The 20,767-nt window shown below is 33.9% G+C and overlaps 1 protein-coding gene across 1 annotated transcript in view; it reads right to left on the bottom strand.

Moving 5' to 3' along the window:
• LUZP2 (leucine zipper protein 2) overlaps positions 1-20,767 on the bottom strand; it is a 489,127-nt gene that overhangs the window by 80,219 nt on the left and 388,141 nt on the right. The window contains exon 8 of the mRNA XM_053562887.1: positions 4,937-5,011. Coding sequence (XP_053418862.1) covers positions 4,937-5,011 — 75 coding nt within the window. The remainder of the gene's footprint in view (positions 1-4,936; positions 5,012-20,767) is intronic.

A 20,767-nucleotide genomic window follows, 5' to 3' on the forward strand; every position in this document is an offset into this window, starting at 1 on the left:
GACGTCCACATCACAGGCTGTTTTCAGATTCTACTACCTGAGACTAACTGTAATTCATAAAATATTGCCAAATAAATAATGATTATTTGGAAACTCAAGGTTGATTCCTAGCCTTTAATATTATTGTTGTTTATATTGAGACAGAAAACCGAGGCTTTTTCATTAAATGTCATAAGAACCAAGTTGGAGTGTGAAGATGTTGTTTTCATAATATTTATGAGGTATTTAAGGTTATTTGGAGTCCAGATATAACACGCTTAGGAGCTAGCCACCTAAAGAGTATAAAAATGTTATAAAGATGATGGAGAGAGGTGAAGAACAATTTAATTAAAGCATAGATTTTATCCATTTGGAAGTGAGCTAGCATTTGTACCTGACTTCCTGGGTATAATTTATGAGCCCATATACATCTTACATAAGATTTGTTAAAGTCAACCCCCAGAAATCTGAAATGCTTTTATATTTTATTATACCAAAGGGAGTGACAAGATCTGGAAGGTCAAAGAGGGAACTGTTAACATAAACCAGTCTCTACGATTTTATTCACTAATAATAACAATGACTAAGTTTACTAAGTGTTTTCCATTTGCTCGATATTGTTCCCAGAACTTTAATTTTCTGATGCGTGTAAGTTTCCTCTCACTTTTACAAAGTAAGTTGTATCATTATTCCCAGTGAGACATGAAGAATTTGAGGGAACATGATCATTCAACGTGGAAGAGTTATGAATCGCACACAAGCAGATTGACTCTGAAGACCATTATTTAATCATTGCAGCTTCACAGCTGCTCATTCTGAAATCTAGGCTGGGGCATGGTGCAGGCCAAGAGGTAAAATTAGGAAAAAGAAAGCAAAGAATGATTAAGAATGTGAAAAACTAAAGAGGGAGGAACAACCCTACATTAATACTGAATTATTTGACTCCAGCTAAATTATAATTTGCCAGTCAAATGTTTTATGACTGTATCATTCCACTTGACCTACAGGTACTCACAAAATCCAAATTTATTCTTTGTGTTTCTATCGCTTCATAAATTAGTCAGCATAAATTATTAATATTTCCTAATTGTTGGTACTGTAGGAAATTGTGAGATGTGTGGGACCCGAGACCATGTCTTATGTATTTACTGTTTTCCATAGTTCCCAGCACAGGATGGTCATGCAAACAACATTTCAAAGCTACTTAGTCACTGACTGGCTAAAAGGATTATTTGACATCAAATCAAAGAAAGAAATTATTGTAAGGAGGAATGTTCCAGGAGCCAGAGATGGGAATAACCAACAAAAGGCTGGGCTGATAACAGATTGTGAAAATTTAATGTCTTTCTAGAACTTCAAGTATATTGTAAAAACTATGGCAGGAATGGTAGAGAAAGGTGAAACAAAGGTGGTCTAGTTAAACGTTAAGATTATATAGAACTCTGGTTTCTGATTCCACTGATTTTGTAAAAAGATATATAGCAATTCTTTATAATTTTTATTTCAAAATACTAGGGGGTAAAGATGTTCTTGTTGTATGGATGAATTATACACTGCTGAAGTCAGGATGTTTGGTGCGCCTGGCACCAGAGTAATGGACATAGTACCCAACAGGTAAGATCTTATCCCTCAGCTCTTCCTGGGATCCCCTTTATTAGTTTCCAATGTCTTTTATGCTGCCTTATGACCATATGTACCTATTGTTTAGCTCCCACTTATTGGTGAGAACATATGGTATTTGTTTTTCCATTTCTAAGATAATAGCTTTAAGGTCCATCCAAGTTGTAAGTTGCTGCAAAAGACATTATTTCATTTCCTTTTTAGTTACTTAGCAGTACTTCATGGTGTGTATTTAATATATACATGTATATATTTGTACATGGATTGTATACACACATGCATTTTATATATATATATATATAGAGAGAGAGAGAGAGAGAGAGAGAGAGAAAGAGATTATATTTTCTTTATCCACTTAACAATTGATGGGCAGTCACCTTGATGCCCTATCTTTGCTATTGTGACACTTCAGGTATAGGTGTCTTTTTTATATAATCACTTGACTTTTGGATAGATCCCTAGCAATGGAATCACTGGACTGAATGGTAAGTCTATTTTTAGTTCTTTGAAGAAACTCCATACCGTCTTTATAATTTACATGTTCCTGATGATTAGTAATGCTGAATAAGTTTTCATATGTTTTTAGGCCATTTGTCTATCTTCTTTTAAAAAGATTTGTTCATATATTTTATCCAGTTTTTAGTGTTTTTTTCTCCCCCCCAATTTGTTTGAGCTCTTTGTAGATTTTGAATATTAGCCCTTTGTTGGATGGATAGTTTGGAAATATTTTCTCCCATTCTGTAGAAAGAATCTGTTGATTCTTCTGCTGTGCTGAAACTTTTTAAGTTAGTCCTATATAATTATTTTGTTGTTGCTATATTGTCTATAGGTCTCAGTCATAAATGTTTTGCCTAGGCTGAAGTCTATGGTTTTTTCCAAACTTATTATGGTTTGGGGTTTCACTTTTAGGTCTTTAATTTATCGTGACTTAATTTTTGAATGCAGCGAGAGACATGAATCTTGTTTCATTCTTTTGCTTTTAATGATCCCAGCACAATTTACTGAATATAGAGCATCTTTTCCCCCAAGGTGTGTTTTTGCCTGCTTTGTCAAAATTCAGTGGGTCATACCTACACGGTTTTGTTTCTGGATTCTGTATTCTTTTCTGTGGGTCTATGTTTTTGCCTTTGTATCAGGACCATGCTACTTACTTTAGCCTCATAGAATAATTTGAAGTCAGCTAATGTAATGTCTTAAGCATTGTTCTTTTTTTTTTTTTAATAATTGCTTTGGTTATTTGATCTTTTTATGGGGTTTCATAAAAGTCTCAATTATTTCTTTAATCTGTGAAAATAACATTGGTATTTTGATGAGAATTGCATTTGCTTTGGGCAATATGGACATGTAAAAAAAATGTTGATTCTTGCTAATCATGAGCCAGGGTTGTTTTTCCATTTATTTTTAATCGTTTATCATTGCTTTCATCAGTGTGTTATAGTTCTCTATCTGGATATTTATCACCACTTGATTCAATATATTCCTAGACACTTTATTTTCCTTGAAGCTGTAGCAAAGAACACGACTTTCTTGATTTGACTCTCAGCTGGACTGTTATTAGTATATTGAAATATTAGTGATATATGTATGTGTTGATTTTGCAACCTGAGCTTTTGATGAATTTATTTATCAATTCAATGAATATTTTGTTAGAATATTTAGCATTTTCTAGAAATAGGATTCTACCATTGGTAAGATATTTTGACCTCTTCTGTCCCAATTTGTACGCCCTTTATTTCCTTCTCCTGACATGATGTTCCGGCTAGGACTTCCAATACTATGTTGAAGAGAGGTGGTTACACTTACATTGTGTCAGTTTTTAGGAGGAATCCTTTTAATATTTCCCCATTTGGGATGATGTTTCCTGGGGGTTTGTCATATATAGCTTTTATTGTTTTGACATATGTTCCTTCTGTGCTTAGTTTGTAAGGTTGTTTTTTTCTTTTTTCCATTAAGAGGTACTGAATTTTATGTGCTTTTTCTGCATCTATTGAAATGTTTACATGGTCTTTGTTTTTATTTATGTTTATGTGGTAAGGCACATTCACTGATTTGCATTAAATATGTAGCCTCATAGAATGATTACATGGTCTTTGTTTTTATTTATGTTTACGTGGTAAGGCACATTTACTGATTTGCATTAAATATGTAGCATGAATTGTATATTGTTACAGATCACCATAAATCAGTACACATTTAATTTCTATAAATTAAAAAATACTTTATAAACCTAGGATCTGCAGGATAAATTGGGTTTGCCCTAGACCATACAAAGCAATCAGGGTCCCTGAAACTGTTAAATATGAATAAATTAGATAAATCAATATAAAATAAGACAAACACAAATGATAAAGTTTTAAAATGTCTAATTAGTCATTAAAATTTTTATTTTGACCTGAACTTATAAACTTTAAGAAAGAATATTATTAGAATTCAGAAATGATCCTTACTAATTTCACCACTGCAGCTTTTTCTAGATATCCTGTTACTGAGCTGAGTATGCTACCTATGAAGTTTTGATTATATCAAAGTAAAGAAATGAACCTACATGAGATGCAAGTACCTGAAAAGGTGAATTTTAGCCTGGTCCTTCACATCACTGCATGATGAAGGATGAGGGAAGGAACATCAAAAAGCTCCAAAAGAGTCAGCATTGGATATTAGATCTCCTCTTTTCTATACCAAAACATCTATGGCTGAAACTGGTGTTTAAGAGAAACCTCCATTCTTTACAAAATTGTTAAATGTATACTGTGTGTTATTGCAAAACAACTAAGTGCGATTAATCATCTCTCTTGCTTAATTTTTCAATAAAATGGTTACTAAGCTCTGATCACACAAAAGGAAAGTAATTGATAGCAGGCAGAACACATTCACTTTCTTCAATTAAAAAGAATTATTGAACCATGTAGGGGCATACAGAGAGTGACATAAAAATATCATGTAAATATCACTCTGAATTAAATGCTAAAGGAATATATAGATGTCTATACATACTATAGATGTCATATGTAGTGTAACATTTTATGTAATTTTTAAAATATGTGTATAAATAGGTATGTGTGCATATACAGTCTTGCTATTTTTGGATGCTACATATAGAGATATATGCTACATAATATATATATATATACATATATACACATATATGTATTATATATATATATACATTCCACATATATATGGATTTCAAAGGAAATGCCATACATTCATGAATTCTATAACCACCATATACACATAACATCTGAAATTACATTAAAACATCAAGGGAATCAGTGAAATATACTCTCACTGTTTTTGCTGAAACCAAAATTGTAATGGCTCACGAATATAGACTTACCCTGTCAAGAGCTGCTTTCTCCAGTTCATTTTTGGCTACAGCTAATTTTTGTTCCAGATCAGTAAGCTGCTGGGCCTGTAAAATAAGAGAAAGGCAAATCATTTCAAAAATTCTATAATCTCTCCCCCCCTCTACTTTAAGCATCTGCCATTTGTTGACAAAAAGAAAAGAAAAAAAAAAAGGAAGAAAAATGTTAGCCTGTAAAATTCATTTAGATTTCAGGTTGAAAATACCACATTCCATAAAGATTCATCAGCGTGCAGAAAATGGTACTCCCTGGATGAATATGCATCCAGTTCTGGACCAAAATGTCTAATTTTAAAATCTAACTCAAGTCCTAAAAGCACTTGTAATTTAAAGCTATCAGTTATGTTTTGAGTTCTTATAGCCTAAATTGAACTCCCTACCCCACGCCCCCCGCCACCAAAATCCAAATGTTGAAAACCTTACTGAGAAGAAACACTAAGAAAAGAACTTCAAGGGGTGGGGTATTTGGGAAAAAACCCGGCCTGCTGAACTCTGAAGCCTGGAGGGCCCATAAGCAGCAGCAAGGGGGATAGTATGAAGCAACCAAGGTACCAATGACCAATAGGAACAGGCATTTGATGACCAACAGAGAAAGGCAATACTGCCTGGAAGTGTAGATAGGCCAATGAAAGATTTGCAGCCAATTTCAAATGGAGCATTTTATACCCCTAAAGACCTGTCTCTGTCTGTCACCTACTTCCAACTCTCTTTGAAGGTGCTCTAAACTTTCTCTTTGTTTTTCCTAAATAAAAGCTCTCTTTGTTACCCAGAAACTTGTGTAGGTTATTTTTCTATCCACGTGTTTGTACTGCTCCAGTTTTAATCTCAGTGACCACTCTGTTTTGCCTTCCATTATTGCAGTGCCTGGGTTTAACTTTCTAGCTCAGTGGAGTAATCAAACCAGGTTAACTGGGATGCCCATCCCTAAATACCTACTCCTCATGAAGTGACTAAATTTAGTGACAGGGTGTCATAGGGGTAATTAAGGTTACATAAATTCCTAAGAGTGAGTTATTAATTCTAAAAGATACATGTTCTACAAGCAGAGGAAGACACCAGAGATCTCTCTGCAATCGCAAAGCAGAAAAGCAGTATGAGAACACAGTGAGACAGTATTGTCAACCAGCCAAAAATAGTCCTCACAAAAAATCACATTGGTGGGCACCTCAACATGGGACAGTTAGCATCCAGAACGATAAGAAAATAAATGGAAACTGTTTAAGCCATCTAGTCTATAGTATTTTGTTATAGCAGCCAGACTAATACACTAGTGTTCACTCTATTTCTATACATTTTATTGAGTTTTAATCTTGTATACCACTCTATTCTACCATATCTCTATTTCTTTGCAGATGTCATATCCATGCAATTAAAAGAAAAGATCAATAGCTTCAGATTTTGCCATTAAAATCCTGCCACTACCAGTTCTGGCCATGTGATTTTGGCAAGAGATTTGCCTTTTCTAAACAAGAAATGATAATAGGTTTTTACAGTATGCTACTAGAGCTCAAATGAGGAGCAGGAAGACTTGGAAATACCATTATCAGCTTACATGGAGCATTTGCACCACCTTGTTTCATGACCGTCTTACTGCACTTATCCTAGCATCCTTTGACTATTCCAGGTGCTGTGTGTCAGGCCCTGGGACTTGTAGAGTGACTTCAAAAGAAGTAATTCCCTTAAATGACGTACAAACTTATATTTTCTCACTTTGTTTATCCCCTGCAGCTACTTATATATCTGTTGAGAACAAGAATCATCTAATGCCATTTATTTCAATTTTCTTTATAAATGCTGCCATTTTATTATCAAAATGCATTCAATCGTGTCTTAATTTAACAAATGTTACTGAACTTTTAATACAAATCAAAAGCCATTCTCTGCACTGATAGTGCAATGGTGAAAAAAAAAAAAAATCCTGTCCTTAACAAGACAGAATATACATACATAAAATCAGGGAATGAGAGTTTCTGTCAAGACACTAAAGCTGAAAGAGGAAATGGAGAATGCAAGAGGTTGTATCAACAACTCACATTTCAAATCTTCATCTCCCTTCTTGCCATCCACATACACATCCTAAGTCAAGTGACAGCAGCTCTGGCTATCAGGAGATGAAGTATATTTAACTTTTTTTTTTAAATTTGATTGTGCTCTTATAAGTTATTTGGTTAATGGGATGTAAGCAATGCTTATGAAACCAGGCTTGTTCTCTGTCTCTCCTGCCATCACCATACAAGAATATAACCAAGTTAACCAGGTGGAGAAAAGCTGTTCCTATTAAGTTCCTATAGACAAGCCCAGTATAGAGTCAAGGTGCTGGTAGACAAAAACACTGGTCAATCTATAAGGCCTCACATGAACCCAGACCAGATCACTGATCCACAGGAAATGCATATGTGTTTGCAATATATTAATAAATAATTATTACTTTTATCCTTGGAGTTTGGGTTTTGTATTGCAGTATAAACTGATACAGACAGGAATTATACAAATAAAAACAAACATCTTTGCTGAGGTAAAGTTGAAGCGAGACCTACGTGACGAGAAACAAGCAAATCGTGCTGGGAATTTTTAAGGCCTTCTGATATAAATAAACACTTATTTTGAGTTAAAAGAAGGCCAGTGTACCCAGAGCACGTCCAGCAGGGGGCAAGTGGTAGAAACGAAAAATACAGAGGGGAAATAAAGCCTGGTGCTTTAGCTGTCACAGTATAGATTTGTTTTAAATTACCGAATAAATAGAGGAAATGTGAGAGATGCCAAAATCATGTTAAATTTTATTTATTCCATTTATTAGAACACACCTTATCTGCTGTAAATACATAGGACTGAGATAGGGAGCCATCAGGACTTGCTTGATAGGAAGTCATGAGGTCTGAACCAGGAGCTTTGATAAACAGGAGGGGTTAGAGAAGCAGGCAAAACTAAGCGGAACCAGTATGTCCCGGGGAAACACGCCCTCCAGTTACTTCACGATTCCTTATACCCTGTTTATAATGTACCGGCATACTAAAAGAACTCAGACCGACACCATAGCAGTTTACAGGTGCTGTGGCAACTTCAGTGGTTTAAAAAGGGAGAGGAACCCTTGGTTCCAGCAACTCCTCAAAACCATTCATAGAAATACTATGAATATTACTTCCTCTGTTTAACACAAAACTAAATAAAAAGTAAGACCCTAGAGGCTCACAAAATGCTCCTCCCATGGGGAAGCCTCCCCTCTGTTTCTTTGATACTTCAATAAATTTACTTTTGCTTTACATTCTTTCTTGGCTTGCCTTTGTATTCTTCCCTGTGCGAAGACAAAAACTAATGTGGACTTTGGACCAGATCCAAGCTTTGGTGTTCACGTTCCTGTACAATAATAACTTATACAGGATGAAGCAGGCAAAAAAGAATATGATGCTAGATAAAATACCAATGAATCATTTTGTAAATAATTTTTTACAAAATTTTATTTATTTATTAAATTTTCAAGGTTCTAATTCATTAGTCACACATGAGGTTTGCGATTTAATATTTCTGTAATGTTCACTGATGTAATTTAATTCCTTGCAAAACCCCTTCCCTCTAGGTAAGAATATCCAGCTTTCTTTGTTTTAATTTTTCTGATGAATTTCACTGAGATTATAGACTATATTAAGGAATAAATATTTTTATACCTTATCTTCTTCTAAAAAGAACTTGAGGCAGTTTTCACCATAAAATAATATAATCTTAAAGACAACTGAAGCATAGCAAGTCTAGGAAAGTCTATATGGCAATTATGTGTCGTGAATAGGGTGTGAAGGTGGGATAAGGTCAGCAACATCAGAGAGAGGCCCTGATAATGGGGCCCTAAACCTCTTTCCACTGTCTGGGCTGAACTGTAAATTTTGCTGCCAAACTTTTGGTAGCCAGGTATAAAATGTAAATATTTTTGTCTCCAAAATTCTCATTATCAAACATCGTAAAAATTCCAGAGATGCCAAAAATGCAGGGGTTTTCCAAGTAATCGTATCTAAAATAAAATTCTAACAAACCGATTATATAATTCAACTCAGCAAGACTTTGAGATAAGGAAAAAAAGTCCAAATTCTTAACACCAGTAATGCTTTGCATGTACGTGTGTATGCACACCCGTGGATGTGTGTGTTTTCCCACTAAGATGTTGATGCCTGGATGAGAAATTCTAAAGAATGACTTGCTTCCTATTGCACCACAGTGACTCTGCTCCTTATCACTCATTTTAGACACATTGACATAAAAGTGAGAGATAAACAGCTTAGACGCCCAGGTACAAGAGACTAGAACTTTGTACCTTATCACCGAGACTTAACAGTTCACAGTGCCACACATAACTCTGTTTAGAACATAATGTTATTTCTAACCTTTCAAAGGAGGAAAACAGACACAGCTTAATAAAATATCTTGCTCGAAACTAATTTGGGACTCTCACATGAAAGCTATAACCCAACTACAACTTAACAATAGGGGGAAGTGGGAAAGGGGGGGGTGGGTAGAGGGAGGGGAATCGGTGGGATCACACCTGTGGTGCATATTACAGGGGTATTTGCGAAACTTGGTAAATGTAGAATATAAATGTTTTGGCACAGTAACTGAGATAACGCCGGAAAGGCTATGTTAACCACTGGGATAAAAATGTGTCAAATGGTTTATGAAGTGAGTGTATGATGCCCCATAATCATATCATTGTATACACTTATGATTTAATAAAAAAATTAAAAAAAAAAAAAAAATTAAATAAAATATCTTGCTCAACGTCACACATCTTGGAAACAATAGATTTGGAATTTGAACCTAGGCAGTTAGGATCTATAGCTGGTAATCCTAATCACTAAAGATATGAATGTTTATTATTTATAACTAACAAAAATGCCTGTATTCAATGTCACTTGCTCAAAATGTATTGATAAGCTATATGATTAAAAAAGGTTAGAACCATGCTTAGAATATTGAAGGAATTTATTGAATTTACTGTTTTTTGTTTCTTGAGTTTTTCTTTTAATCCAATAAAGCTAATGAACTCATAAAAGAGATTTTCTCAAGTACTAAGTATGCTAAGTATGCTGTACTTAGTAATTGGTTAAAGGATAATTGTAGGATTTATTTTTCATGTAAGATTCAGTTCATCTACTACTCTATATAATGTACATATTCCCTGGTCAGCAGCACAAGTTATGGGTAAAACTTTAGAGATACAACACATACTACCATATCACTATCATCCTATTTTTCTTATTAAATCATACCTGTGTACATTAATGCATTTATGGGGTACAAGTCTATATACAATTTGAAATACTTTCATCAAACTGGTTAACATAGCCTTCACCACACTTTCTTTTTTTTTTTGGCAGCTTGAACATCACCACACTTTCTTAATTATTGTGTTAAGACATTTATACTCTACACTTAGTAGATTTGACATGGACCCTTGTACAATGCACCTTAGGTGTGATCCCACCAAGTACCCTCCCTCCACCCAACCTCCCCTATCCCCTCCCCTACATCTATTCCCTCCCCCTCTTCTTGGGCTATAGTTGGGTTATAGCTTTTATATGAAAGCTATAAATTGGTTTCATAGTAGGGCTGAGTACATTGGATACTTTTTCTTCCATTCTTGAGATACTTTGCTAAGAAGAATATGTTCCAGCTCCCTCCATGTAAACATGAAAGAGGTAAAGTCTCTACTTTTTTGTAAGGCGCGGATGTGGAGAAAAGGGAACTATCTTCCTATTTTACCACAGAGTTAAGTGGCAGAAAGTCAATGATCTCTCCTCGCTTCTTACTCCCACACCAACAAAAGCATAAAATCGTAGTATGATGATTAACTTTTTCCGTCAGTTTATTCAATACAACACATTCTGATCTCAACATTTATATGATAACTCGGGAGCAATATTGAGAGATTTGCCCTTGAAGGACTAGTAAATGTAGAAAGGCTACATTTAGATCTCAAATTATACATGAATCATTTAGGATTACACCTGGTTATTAAGTGCTATTGAAAGTAAATTTTAATTTATCACAATTATAAAGTTTGATAAGTTTTTCTTTTGGAAAACAAGAGCAGACATGTATTTCTCAAAATTAAATTTGTATAAAAGGTATATGATAGTGTCATTATATGTATGTGTATGTATGCATGTGGTATTTACGACCACTTCCGTGAAATCTACTGTGGATAATTTTTTTTTTTTTTTCTGTTCTTGATATTGATTCCCTTCCCCCCCTCCAAGGATTCCTAGGTGGTGAAGTGAATGCACGCATTTTAGGTGAGAAGTCCAGGCTCCGTTTCAGAGATAGGGATGTCAGTTTTAAAGTAATCACTCCGTCTCACCTCTCTAGTCCAATGATTACGACTGAATTTAGGTACCAAATTAACTGCAGGCCAGAAATAAGAAGGTGCTTACTACTGGCTTCTAGAATGAAATCTGTCTCTCTTCTTCATTTATGTTAAAAGAAGGTAGGTATATCCTTTCTTTTTTATAGTGTAGTATAATGATATTTTGGTCTAAACGCAAATCCTATTGTTAGAATAAAAGAGAACAGCAGGTGGCTAAAAATGTCTCTAGAAGAAAACAAAACAGAAAATAATAAAGAAACATGTGAGATGCTCTTGTGATTCGGAAATCTCATGAAATTTCGGCTAGTATTTGTAAATATATGTTTTCCATTTTATGTTTTCTTAGTTAAGTCTTTCAAAGAGTGACACCAAAGATTGAGACAACAAAATTATACTGGTGTTGTGTTTTAAATCTCAGCAATCTATCTTTATGGGTAGAAGGAACAGTGTTGTGGTCGCTGTCAGAGGGAATATTTTAATCTGGGTATTTGGCCTTTTTAAAGTTTCATTGAATGAAATACGTTCTCACATATCTCTAGACCTTTTCATGTATTTGCCTGTTCTGCCGCGAGTTGTGAGAAATTCTTTGTCACTCTATTCCTTCTTATCCAATGTCACTCATCTTTAAATCCTAATCAAAATGCTAATTCTACTAGAGATCCATTTTGAACTCCAAATACAATTGAGCTTCCCTTTGATATTGTTTTGTGAAATGATATATTTTTATTCCTATTAGCTCTACCAGTATGATATATTTATATTCAGAATATAAAATGAATGGCATACTATGGACACAGGCCAATGAAATCCGACTCTTCCCCAAATGCTGGGGTGGGAGGACTTTCCTACTTGACAGTTTTCAGCAGTTAATAGTCCCTACGCAGCAGCATGGTGGAAGCTCCTACGAGGCTTGCCACACTCCCATCGATTCAGCTAGGAAAGAAGCAAGGAATCCAAATGTCATTTGGACAGTTTTTACTCACACTGAAAACATAGGGGAGATCTACATGGTTTTGGCAGCCCACATATCTTTTCTGTCTGGAAGACACCAGATTGGGGTGCCAAATGACTAACAACATAAGTGGTGGGTGTCCTCGCCATTGTGGATCCAACTCTAAACTGTAACCACACTTTTATAGGCTACTGCTGTACGCAAAGAAGAGGGAGAGGCACAAGAGGGAAAGACCCATGCCTCACTGGCACAAGAGATAGGTAAGAAATTGCTTCAGGGCAGCCTCCTGCAAGATTAGGTAGACAAAAAGCAGCCTTGTAACATCTCCTAACATGACTACCTGCCTGTGTGTGTTCCATGGAGGTTCACAACACGTTGCACCAGGACTTGAGTCAACCTAAGGGTTGCTCTTTCTCTTCTGACCTATGTGAAATCACGCAAGGGTATCTGGGTGTTATGGCAAAGCCATTGTGCTATAATAGGTACATGCTATTTATTGATGAATGACAGATAAGTTTAAGAGAAAGTGAAAAATGCTAGAAGATAGTCCAGGATAAAGAAAGCAATGGCTATTTACCAGCTGGTACAGCAGTGCTTTAATAGTTGAGCAATTTGTACGGTTGAATTAATACATACTGTTAAAATTTCATCCCCGCCTATTACAGTTGTCATTAATCAATTTATCTGGTTTCTTAATAACTCATTCCCTCACCAGACAAGATACTCAAGATTAGTGTTTTGCTAATCACTGAATCAGTAATTATCAGAATAGTACCAGGTACACAGTGGCTGCTTTATTACTGGGTGAATGAAGGAACAATTAAATAAATTTGATGTAGATTCTGCACTCTGTACTAAGATATCAAACTTCTCACATTCCTCTATAGTTCATTAATTTTTTTTTTCCTCTAGGTTTGTATCTCAAAAGGCTCAGTCAGTATTTATTTACAAGAAGTCCATATTTACTTAAACATTTTGAAGATTTCACATTCTCCATTTAATAGTCCAAGGTTGTTCCTCTAACACTCCTTTCAATCCATCATCTAAATCTATTTTCTCTGACAGTTAATTGCAATAGCAAATGATGATTGCATTTCCTTGTAACAGGCACAAGAATCAATGGTTTATTAACATAAATGACAATTGCGCTGAGTGAACAGTGAATATAATCCAGCATATTTTTAGATGTTAGGATTAAGTCAGAGGAAATATATATTTTTTCTTTTTTTTTATGTGAATCTGCTTGAATGCCATAGTCCCCTAGGATAATTTGTGCAAATAATTCTGCCATTTGAGGGCTGGATAAGCCAAAATTGTTTAATTTTGTCACTGCCAAAATATAGCAGCTGCACTCGATGCTTATCCCAAAGATCCTTTCAAAAATTGTATTCCACTATGCAACATTTTTGGAAGCAGCACATATTGAAACATGTACAACTAGCTTGTCAAATTTGCTACCAGTCTAAATGTATATTTTCCCTTTAAATTGACTTTAATGTATTTCAATAATGATTTTTAATGTGGTCTCTTAGTGAATTTCCCAAATGTGAAGTCCCCAGATATGGACCAAAGAGTTTTGGTCCTATCTCAGTAACTCACTTCTCATGTAATTGCATATAGCATGAGCTAATTTTATTAGCAATTATCCTGTGTTTTAATATATATTAAATAACATCTATTGTATCCAAGTCAATTTCTAAGCAATATGCAAATATATGTACTTTGTAGTCAAACATTGGGGCAAAAGGTATTCTTTTCTTTATTTACTAGATGTGCAAATGGGAGTCCAGAAAACTAAATAGATAATAAGTAAAATAAATAAAATAAAACTCAAGTATTGATTATTACAAGACTACTCTTTGGAATCCCTTTCATCTCAAATTCCTCATTTCTTTTCATCTCTTGGTTAAAATGTTACCTTACTAAAGAGACTCATTCTAGACTCTTAACATTGTAGACTGTCTCAGCTACCACCTGGAATTCCAGACTCTCTATTTCTTTCTGTGTTATCTCTTTCCTATAGCACTTATCAGTCTAATATATTACAAAAATTATTTTATGATTATTGAGTATTGACAATTACATCTACTTAAATGTAAGCTCTACTGAAGTGTTAAACTTCTGTTCATTAATGAATCATATAAATATCTGAGAAAATGCCTCACAATATGAGTCTGTCCAAAAAAGTTAATTGAACACATTATCTTCACATTTAATATGATTCATAAGGTCTTCATAGGGATTATAAATAATTTTTTTTTTTTTTTTGTAGAGACAGAGTCTCACTGTACCGCCCTTGGGTAGAGTGCCATGGCGTCACACGGCTCACAGCAACCTCTAACTCTTGGGCTTACGCGATTCTCTTGCCTCAGCCTCCCGAGCAGCTGGGACTACAGGCGCCCGCCACAACGCCCGGCTATTTTTTTGTTGCAGTTTGGCCGGGGCTGGGTTTGAACCCGCCACCCTTGGCATATGGGGCCGGCGCCCTACTCACTGAGCCACAGGCGCCTCCCGGGGTTATAAATAATTTTAAACACCTATTTTGTGTTTAGTAAATGACAAAAATAATAACGATGGTGATGAAAACAGTAAGTAATAATTTACATTATGATTAAAGGGAGATGTTTACTTTGTTTAATAATCAAGATAATTCCACATTATTTAATATCCCAGATCTGAGATTCTCCCTAAAACTGGATGCCAGTAAATACATCTACTGAATTATTAGTAAAATTATGACTTGTATTCAGATGAATTGAAGTTAATTACACAAACATTTATCAATTATCTGCCTTGAGCCATTCAATTTTCAACTTGTGATGGTTATATAGATACATAAAACAGCGATCTTATCCTTCAAGAATTCATACTATAGTAGAGAATATTATGTAAGAAACCTAGCAGTTTGTTCCTGTTTAAAATAATGCATGTGCTAAAATAAAGGATAGTGTGAAGGGTTTCCAATTTTGATTTACTTTTATTACATATAGAACAGCAAGAAGATTGCAGGTTTTCTTTTCATGATATAAAAAAGGAATTTCCAGATTGTGCTACTGACCTAATTAGCATAGGAATGAAAGCCGCAAATAAGAATAAAATATAATTGGCTCTTAAGCATACATCTACATGGAAAACTCACAAATAAAGTTGTTGACTTGTTTACCTAATCTTATATGCTTGTAATTAATTAAATAATAATTAGGGATATTAGAAAAAACACTAAACTATAACTTGGAAGTCTTGGGTTTGGTCCTTTTCCCATTTAGCAGCTTTGAGATTACAGGCAAGGTCATTATTATCTCAAATTCTCAGTTTTTCATCTTTACCAAAACGAAAATAATGGTATCATTGTAATATTATGGAATACTCACTATGTTCTTAAAAGAGTGCTAGCATTTAAGTGTACAGTCTACTTTAATAACTATCATCATAGCCACTTTACAAAGAAGACAAGAGGATTGTAAGGAGGCTAAATAGTCTATAAGGACCCAAGTTGCTTTACCAGTATTTGACAGCTGATATTTATAAACCAGATTCCCAGATTTCATGTAATTATGAATATTATTGAAAGGTTACATAAGATGATGTACATTTTATTCCTAGTTAGTATGCTGTTTATGGTTTCACTGCATCCAAAAAATAGAAAACCAAAATGGGACATGGAAATCACTCCTTCTGTCACTTTAACAAATATGAACATAACATGTTGAAATATAAACTTAATTTCACCTGAAATGTTTGGTCCAACTATCATAGATAATGAACAAAGAGGAAACTTTCTTATTTATGTCTTGATAAATATATTTTTCATGTGATCATGTATTACAGTCTTAGAAATCTTAGAAAGATAATGAAACTAATCCTTCACTGGGATTTCCTTCTCAAAATAAATAAATAAATAAAAAGAGTACTAAACTATTTAACTACATCAGAGGGCTATTCTCAGGTTTAAATGAGGTAATAAATAATGAAAAAAAAAGCTAATTTTTTTTGCTTTTTTCCTTTTGGGATCATTACCTGTAATTTACAGCTGTAGCTTAGGTTTCAGCAAAAATTGGACTTCGCAACTCAAATCAGTAGTTGTTTTTCTTCTCCAAAGTCACACACAAAAATATCCTGCTTAATTTCTGTGGTATGTCTCATATCTCACTAGTCTATCCTCGTGGATAAAGAGTTGCATCCCTTCAAATTTTATCTGTCAAAATGGGTGTCAGATGTTTATTTTTCCCATCTTAGAACTGTCTCTTTGCTTTATATCATCAGCCTCCACAGGGCATAGTGTATTCTGTGTGGTGATCATGATCTATTGCTGAGAAATTCACAACTGGATGATCAATAAATGAAATCTCTTCTACACCACACTTTTTTACTGAATATGAGGAAAAAAATGTGATATTTGGTAGATAAAACATCAAGGAGATATTATCTTTAATTTTCCTATCCTTTATGTCTCTTTTATTACTTCCTTCCTTCATCCATTCATTTATAATCTTACTACTAATCAATTTAGCTCCTAGTTAAGCTGTCTATTCACCCTCTATGTTTCTGCTCAACACAGCTTATCTCTTATTATCCATGCACTCCTCTACTAACTAGCAAATACATCTATCCACTTATCCAACTTTTCATTCATCCATCTTTCCATTCTTCTACCCATCCATCATCCATTCATTCATTCACTATCTAACTCAGCAAAATATCCCAATAGTGTAAAGTCAATGTAGGAGCCAGAAAGAAGAGTTACATTAAGCTTATATTACACATTAAAGGGAAAAGGCTTGATTGTGTGTGTGTGTGTGTGTAAGATCATTCAAAAAATTTTGAATATTATTTTGAAATGTTTTGATTATTTTGACCTGTACATCTCTGCATATTTAAATCATGAATTATTACATCAATGTCACTGTATATGAAAATATCCACTCTCTAACTCAAACTTTCTGAGACGACAGGATTTTTCTGGGATTCAGTGATTTTGGAAAACCCATCAGATAAACAACAAAAATTCACAGGTCTTATAAAATAGCAACACATGGAAGAAAAAAAGTACCTGGGTGACAATCAACATGGTCACTGCTACAATGTCTCACATGTCAAAATTAACATTGAATGTAAATGGGCTAATTTTCACTTAAAAGATGTAGATTGGTATGTAGAAACAAAAACAAATTACCCAAATATATATTGTCTCCCAGAAACTCATTTAACTCAAACATTCTTACAAACTCAAGGTTAAGACGTGGAAAAAATAATCCTAACAAATGTTAACCAAAAGTAAGCAAAGAAGTAGCTATTCCTAACATTGAATAAAATAAATTTATTTTAAATGAACAACAGTAAAAACAAACAAAAAAGTTCTATATAATGACAAATGAATAGATTCATCAAGATATAACAATCCTAAATATATGTGCACACCTAATAAAAGAGCTATAGATTCATAAAACAAATATTACTAGAATTGAGAAAAGAAATAAACAGAAACATCATAATAACAGGTTACATCAACACTCCACTAACAGAATTAGACAGATCATTGAAGCAGAAAGTCAACAAAGAAACACAGGGCTTAAACAGGACTCTAGGACAAATGGACCTACCAGGCATTTACAGAACATGGTACCCCCAAAATGCAAAATATGCATTTTTCTTATACATATGGAACATTCTCCAAGACAGATCATATTCATGGCAAAAGAAAACCGAACAAGCCTCAACAAATTTAAAAAAATTTACACCATGTAACTTCTCTGAACACAGTGGAATTAAATTAGAAATCAATTTCAAGAACACTCAAAACTACACAAACACATAAATCCAACAACCTGCTGCGTAATGATCCTCAGTTCAATGACAAAATCTATAATAAATAGAAAAACTTGTTGAATTGAACCACAAAAACAATACAAGTCATCAAAATATCTGCGATACTAAAAAAGCAATGCTAAGAGGGAAGTTTATGGCTCTAATTGCCTATGTTGAAAAAAAAATCCCAGAAACATCAGAAGTTAACAACCTAATGTCACACTTCAAAGAACTAGAAGATGAAGAGCAAACCAAACCCCAAACTACCAGCAGATAAAAAATACCAATGATCAGAGTTTCTGCTCCCATCTTATAAAATTGAGACCAAAAAAAAATCAATAAATTAAAAGTTGGTTTTATGAAAATACAAACTAAATTGGTAGACCACTAGCTATATTAACCAAAAAATAAATAAATAAATAAATAAGAAAAGATTCAAATAAGCTGAATAAGAAATGAAAAAACACTTATAACTGACACCACAGAAATACAAAATAATAACCAAGAATACTATAAAAATCTCTATGCACACAAATTATAAATTATAAAGGAAATATATAAATTTTGGGCAAATATATAAATATATAAATTATGTAATTATAAATTATAAAGGAAATATATAAATTCAAGCTTGAATCGGGAAGAGATAGAAATCCTGCATAGTGAAATAATGAGTAATGACATTGAAATAGTAATAAAAATGTCTGCAGCAACAACAAAAGAAGCTCAGGAAATACCTACACATAAATTTTTATACAAGTCCAGCATCAAGAACCACTGTTCAGAGGAAACATAAAGTATTATTATTGAAGACAATGTTCTCCTCCTATGACATAGTAGAACCTATACATACATTTAGTTATAAAATATTTCAAACCCAATATATTCTAAAAACAGAAGTAACTCAATGTCAGTATACTCAAAATGTTTCATAAATGTGATTGCTTAAAATAAACAAGTGCAACCAATGATATGAGTGAAGAGAAAAGCAATATAGTTTAAAATTACCTTAGCATGTATTTATCAACAAAAATCAGCTAGATCTCTGTTTGTGTGTGTTTCCATCTGTCTTCATACCTCTGTGACTATAGTGTGATGTTTAATCTATGTATCAACTTGACTGAAAGTGGAGTGCTCAGATTAAACATTAGTTTTAGATGCATCTGTGAGGGTGTTTAAAAAAAAATAACATTTGTATACCCATGAGAAATGTTTGAATTTTGACAGAAATTGTGTTGAATCTATAAATCACTTTGAGCAGTATAGACATTTTAGCAATGTTGATTCTTCCGATCCATGAGCATGGGATATTTTTCCATTTGTTTGTGTCATCTACAGTTTATTTCATCAGTGTTTTCTGGAGATCTTTCACCTTCTTGGTTAAGTATATCCCTAGGTGTTTCATTTTCTTTGTGGCTACTATAAATGAGATTGAGTTCTTGATTTGACTCTCATCTTGAACAGTCAAGTATATAAAAATACTAATGATTTGTGTAATTTACATGAAAACTTATTGGATTTATTTGTCAATTCTAAGTGTCTTCTAGTGGGGTTTTTAGGGTTTTCTAGGTTTAAGATTATATCATTGGCCTACAAGGATGGTTTGAACTCCTCTTTCCCAATTTAGATGTCTGATTGCTCTGGCTAAGACTTCTAGTACTATGCTTAATAAAAGTGGTCTTGTTCCAGTTCTTAATGAGAATGTTGTCAGCTCTTCCCTATTAGTATTATGGGCTAGTAATGTATGGCTTTTATTATTCTAAGATATGTTTCTTCTATGCCTACTTTAGGTTTTATCAGGAGGGGGTGCTGGATTTTGTCAAATGTGCCTTCTGTATCTATTGATCAGCTGGTTCTACTATACCATCCCAAACCTGGAATGCTACCTCTCCACAAGACCATCATATGGTCTTTGTTTTCAGTTCTGTTGTGGTGTATAACATTTATTGATTTGTGCATATTGACCAATCCTTATCCTTGCATTCCTGAGATGAATCCCACTTGATCATGTGTGATTTTTTTTTGTATGTGGTGTTACATTTGGTTTGCTAGTATTTTGTTGAGGATTTTTGCTTCTATGGTCATAAGGAATATTGATCTGCTGCTTTTTGTTGTTATTGTTGTCTTCTTTTCTGACTTTTATATGAAGAGGATACTGGCTTCATATAATGAGTTAGAGAGAATTTATAGTAATCATAATTTCACATGGAACCAAAAAATATCCCAAATAGCCAAAGCAATCTTAATCATAAAGAACAAATCTGGAGGCATCACATTACCTGCCTTTAATTATACTACCAGGCTGTAATAACAAAACAACATGGTAATGGCATAAACATAGACATATGGATGAAAGGAACAGAATAGGGAGCCCAACTGATTTTTGACAAAGCAGACAAAAACATACACTGGGAAAAGACACCCTATTCACTAAATGGTGTTAGGAAAACCATATAGCCACATACAGAAGAAAGAAACAGAATCCTTCTCTCTGACCCCATACAAAAATCAACTCAAAATGGATTCACCCTTAAATGTAAGCCTGAAACCATAAAAACTCTAGAATAGAACACAGGAAAAACTGTACTAGATATTGGCTGAGGCAAAGAATTTATGAATAGGATCCCAAAAGAAATACAGCAACAACAAAAGTAAATAAATGGGACTAAATTAAACTAAAACACTTCTGCACAGCAAA

The sequence above is a fragment of the Nycticebus coucang genome, chromosome 14 (genome assembly GCF_027406575.1).
Source record: "Nycticebus coucang isolate mNycCou1 chromosome 14, mNycCou1.pri, whole genome shotgun sequence".
Classification (NCBI taxonomy): Eukaryota; Metazoa; Chordata; class Mammalia; order Primates; family Lorisidae; genus Nycticebus; species Nycticebus coucang.